Source organism: Phalacrocorax aristotelis, chromosome 6, assembly GCF_949628215.1.
Source record: "Phalacrocorax aristotelis chromosome 6, bGulAri2.1, whole genome shotgun sequence".
Classification (NCBI taxonomy): Eukaryota; Metazoa; Chordata; class Aves; order Suliformes; family Phalacrocoracidae; genus Phalacrocorax; species Phalacrocorax aristotelis.
Genome location: NC_134281.1, coordinates 26,176,159 through 26,181,088, shown reverse-complemented (window position 1 = coordinate 26,181,088; position 4,930 = coordinate 26,176,159). Strand labels below are relative to the sequence as shown.

The following is a 4,930-nucleotide window of genomic DNA, read 5'->3' as shown; positions in this document are numbered from 1 at the left end:
TATGATGGATACAAAATGTCCGTTTATTTAACTGCGTCACACACTTATATAGCTCTTGCGCTTCCTGTTCCGGCCACTCCTATGGGGAGGAGTCTATCTTTCCGTCACAGCCCGTGATCTTCCGGTCGCCGATCCCTGTCTATTCCCCTACATCTACAATGAAGGCAATAGCTGATATGCACCATTTAGACTGAAGCAGTGCCTTGCACTCCCTCACACCAAGCTGAACCACTCAGTTTCTCCTTAGCACAAGCTCAGATGTAGCTGACACCTACCCAAGGCCTCAAGAGCAAGTCCCGGGTCCCACTGCCACCCTTGTCCCCGCAGGCTGGCAAAGCAGTGTTCTCCTTCATCCCCACCACAGCATCAGGGTTATGAAACCCTGGAAGGATATGACTCTTGAGCCTAGGCTCAGCTGGAGGTTCTGACACAGCAACTTAGTGCCACCACAACAAAGCAGATGGCAAAGTCTCCAAGCCATCCATATCCAGCACCCTTTGCGCCTGCCACCCCCAATGGATCTTCTCCTACAACCACAACTCTATTCTCTATGAGACTGAGAAAGGCAAAGCAGAAGAGCATAACCAGGTCTCTGTGTGACCACGGGGGAAAGACATGAGGAAAAACAGGAAGAGGGACTTGCAGTAACATGGAGGAGAAATACAACACCTGAATACCTCTTTCATACTGCCACTCCTGTCTGTCAGGGGAGGAGACAATACACCACCCAGCTGCTCTCCAGGCAGCTTACATGCACACTGTGGAAAAGGGATGATGGCAGATACAGCAGTCACAATCCTCAGAGTGGATTGTGCCATTCCCCAAGAGTGGGTAATGTGGAGTAAGATGGATGACTCATAAACTGGGGATGCACAAAGGGACAGGAAGGGGAAAAGATTGCTCACACTCTCTGTGTGGGGACGGGGAAATGTCAACAAGGGGCAGGGCTACCCTCTTTCACCCAAGGGAAGTCATGTGAGCCAGGGAGCTCAAAAAAACAGGTCCCAACCCAGCCCAGCCAAGGAGTCCTCAAGCCACAATGTCCTTCAGAGCTTCAGACAGCTCAGGGAAGATGAAATGGTAGCCACTCTCCAGGGTGTGTTTTGGCACCACCCTCTGGCCCTCCAACAGCATGATGGCCCGCTCTGCCCCAAAGATAGCCCGCACAGCCCAAGCAGGCACTGGCAGCAGGGCTGGGCGCCCCAGGGCTGCAGCAAACTCCTGAGCAAAGATGCCACTGGAGGTGGCAGGGGAGGATGGGGAGACACCATTGAGGATGCCTTGCAGGCACTCACTCTCCAGGGCATGACACACAATCCCAGCCAGGTCCCGAATGTGGATCCATGGGAAGGGCTGAAGCCCAGAGCCCAAGGGGCCTCCTAGTCCCAGACGGAAAGGCCAGAGCATCTGAGAGATTGCACCACCACCTCGGCCCAGCACTACCCCTGTGGAGAAAACAGAGTGAGACCAGGACCGCACCCCATCAAAGGACAAAAGATCCCTGCACCCCCAGACCTACAACCAGGAAACAATCCTTAGAGGGCTGAAGTGGAACGGCAGCCCAATGAGGAGAGGCACAAGACCTCATGTCCTTTTCCCTCCTCTTCCCCCAGCACCAAAGCAGAGCCACCCTGAACAGGCACAATGCTCCATCTCACCAGATCTCACCACAACACCACGAGCTGGGCTCCCAGGGATGACAGCTGCAGCTTCCCAGGAGCTCACCAGGCGTGAGAAGAAGTCAAAATCACCCCCAGGACTATCCTCGGTATACTCAGCTGTGGGGCTAGGGCGGTAATAGCCTACAGGATTAACAGCAGAAAGGGAGTCAGAGTTGAATCGTGACACCAGCTACCAACCCACCCTCCAAACAGACCCTCTTCCCTGACTCCAGGAGCCCAGAATTTGATCACTCCATCAGGGTCATCCTCATAAGCAGCACAGGGTCCCTCTGATGGCAATGCTGGCAAGTTTTTGAACTACCAATGCAAGTTCAGCAGGATGTACCAGTACTCAGGTTTTTCTGGCAGACTTGAGAACCAAATATACCAGCAAGCAACAAACTGAGCTGGCTGCATAGAAAGACGTGTGCTCTAAAACTGGGCATCACAGATGCTAAACTGTGGCAGCTTTAAACACTGTAGCAAGCAGAAATGAAGAGCTGGAGATATGCAGGGGGATTCCGCTGAGGTCCTGCTTAGGCAAATTGGTTCTACAGCATGCCGAAAGACTTTCACAAGAGAATGGAGAAATGATCCTGTCCTAATGAGACCAAGAGAAAGCACAAGGACACAAATTCCTCTCCAGCAGTACCAAAAAACTGATCCAAGACTTGCCTAAATGCAGTGGCACTGATGGCAATAAAGCTGGTATTTCAAGGCAAGACATGTGTCACCCCTCATAGATGCATTTCTGTCTGGAGGTATACCTCTCCAGGTCAGCATGAGTCATGTCTTGGCTGGGCCCAACCAATACCTACGCCGGTGACGAGGACCCAAGCATGAGGTGGCTGCTCAGCATCAGCAATGGCTTTGGCCATGGTCCTGGTGGTCTCGACCCGGCTGCTGATGACTTCCCTACAGAAGGCATCACCCCATCTGGGAAAGGGAGAGCCACGGGTTATACTCCCCACAAGGACATCCCAGGAAACACCACCACCAAGGGGAGCCCCAGAAGACACCTGCTCACAAGCACAGGAGAGGTCATATGAATTTCCCCCCCCCCAACTCAGAGCACTGGGAGGACATCGGATCTTACTACCTAAATGCATGGGGACTTCAGGTGTTGGTTGCTCTCCACTTCTCACAAAAGGCTGTGGTTTTTGAACTGCCTTAGGACAAAGGCAGCAGAGGAGCTGGACATTAAAGCTGGGTATGGTGAATTCTTCCCAAGCAACCAGCAGAGGCATTTCCAAAAACACCCTCATAGAAGTCAAACTTTGGTTCTCATTTGGCACTACCTAAATGTAGGCATCCAGTGTAATTTTGGAAACATGGAACTACTTTGCCTGGCCACTAACTGTCAATGCAGAAGGGAAACTGTCTTCAAAAGGCCTCCCAGAACTTAACAGGCCCACAGAAATGTTTTGGATACTTAAGAACCAAGATGTCAACAGTTAGGTAACCCAAGTGCTTCCTGGACACCTTGTTTCCTCTCCAGATCCCTTCCACATTCTCTGACAATACTGGGCTATCTTGCCTTCACCTTGCCCTAACAGCACTATGGGAGACCAAGTTACCTGCGGAAAGGGTTGAGGACATTTTCACCAGCCAAGTTCACCACAGCGTCACACGGGGGCAGTCCAGAGCGGGACAACTCTTCCTAGGCAGGGGTAACAGAGACATCACAAACCCAGCCTCCCTTCTGCTCAAGCCTCCCCAACAACCAAGCAGGGCATGATCCTAAGAACTCCAGCCAGTTCTTTCCTGACACTGCCTGGAGCACAAGTATGAATGGACAAGGTTTTGCTCCTTGGAGCTACAGCAGTGCCCATCCCAATGACTATGACTGACAGAGCACCCAGGAGCCAGATTCCCCACTGCAGATTCCCTGTATGTCACAGCAGGCCAGGACACGTGGGCTTGTTCCTCAGCTTTGACATGCTCTCGCTCCTGTGACTGCTCTCATCTCATACCCAACTGATGCGATCCTTGCCCCTTTGTCGAGAGACGTGGGTCACTTCATGCCCACGGCTCCGCAGCAACTGGGTCAGGGCTGTGCCCACAAAGCCAGTCCCACCACCTAGGAGAAAGACAAAACATGGAAGATTTGCTACCCAGGCTGGCATCCCAAGGCCTTGCACAGCCACCCCCATTACCACAGCCAGCTTCTGGGGTACACTGCTCTGGGCCCAAGCCCCAGCTCCCCACTGCCCTGCACAACACCCCAGCCCCAAGGGCCCCCAGTCCCCGTGCCCAGGCGCCAAGCACTGCGTCCCACCCCCGAGCCCCATGGGGAGGGGAACTGGCTCCAACCTCTGCCTGCAGCACCCTCAGTTCAGGCCCGCCCGGCACCGCCAAACGCCATCCCCGACAGAGCCCCCGCACGCAGCCGCCGTGCGCAGCGCCCGGGGGGGGGGGGGGCGGCCGCCCGCGCCCAGCCCGCTCCCGGCAGCGGCCTGGCTGAAACCCCCAACGCACCTGAGCCCCTGAGCAACAACGCGCACGACCGCGGCCGGCCTCCGCCCCCGGGCACCGACCTCCAACCCCCGGCCTCTTGGCACCGACCCCCAGACCCCGACTGGCCCCACACTCACCCACGAGCACCTTCATGGCTAGGCCCGCTGCGTACACGCCAGGGTAGGCAGATTGCGCATGCGCCCCCCGTGCACCCTCCTTGCCCCCCCCAAGCCGGGAGGTCGCTTAAAGGGCCAGCGCGCCGTTGCGCATTAACCTTTCCAGCGCCAGCGTGCAGGGCACAGGGCAGGAAGAGGTGGCTCCGGCGGGGGTGGGCTGCCGCTTAGAAGTGTGCTGGAAAACCATCCTGTAACGAAGCAGGAGAAGCAGAGGAATAAGCAAAGCCCAAGGAGCTGCACAGCAGAGCGAGAACCCACTGGGTGAATGCAGTAAAAGGCCAGGGTGGGCAGCTTCCGATGGAGAAGTGTCTGCTGCATAGAGAGGTGAGAAAGCAACCTGGAGGAATTCATTAGGTCAATCAGTTAACCAGTTAGTTAAGAGCTGAAATAAATGGCAATGAGGTGTTTATAAATGTTTCTAACAAAAAATTAAGAATTTGGCAGTTGCACATGAGGCTGAGATTGTTCTCGCTGACCCTAAGCCTCTGTTCCCTCTGCACATCTTCTTAGGGTCATGGGAAAAGAAATTAGTTCGAGGATGTAATTCTGCTGCTGAACTTGAGATTCCTGGTCTGAGATCTGGTGAAACGCACATTGAAAGATAAGACTTTCCACCTGCAAGCAGCTGGGGCAGCC

The 4,930-nt window shown here is 54.6% G+C and overlaps 1 protein-coding gene across 2 annotated transcripts; it reads right to left on the bottom strand.

The window, feature by feature from the left end:
• SDR39U1 (short chain dehydrogenase/reductase family 39U member 1) lies at positions 1–4,343 on the bottom strand. 2 transcript variants are annotated; one of them, XM_075096747.1, is made up of 6 exons: positions 4,256–4,320; positions 3,635–3,741; positions 3,239–3,321; positions 2,476–2,597; positions 1,659–1,802; positions 1–1,445 (listed from the first exon to the last, which is right to left on the bottom strand). In XM_075096747.1, exons 1-6 carry the CDS (start codon positions 4,269–4,271, stop codon positions 1,030–1,032), a joined length of 888 nt encoding a protein of 295 aa, XP_074952848.1. In that variant the 5' UTR covers positions 4,272–4,320; the 3' UTR covers positions 1–1,029. The 2 variants fall into 2 exon arrangements, with proteins under 2 accessions (XP_074952848.1, XP_074952849.1); XM_075096748.1 differs by lacking the exon at positions 3,635–3,741 and having other exon boundaries at positions 4,256–4,343.
• Positions 4,344–4,930: the final 587 nt, after the last annotated feature.

Coding starts and splice junctions, on each gene's coding strand:
- SDR39U1 (XM_075096747.1), bottom strand. Junction 2,598..3,238: donor GTCCTCAACCCTTTCCGCAG/GTAACTTGGTCT, acceptor TCCCTTTCCCAG/ATGGGGTGATGCCTTCTGTA. Junction 1,446..1,658: donor TGGTGTTGTGGTGAGATCTG/GTGAGATGGAGC, acceptor TTTTCTCCACAG/GGGTAGTGCTGGGCCGAGGT.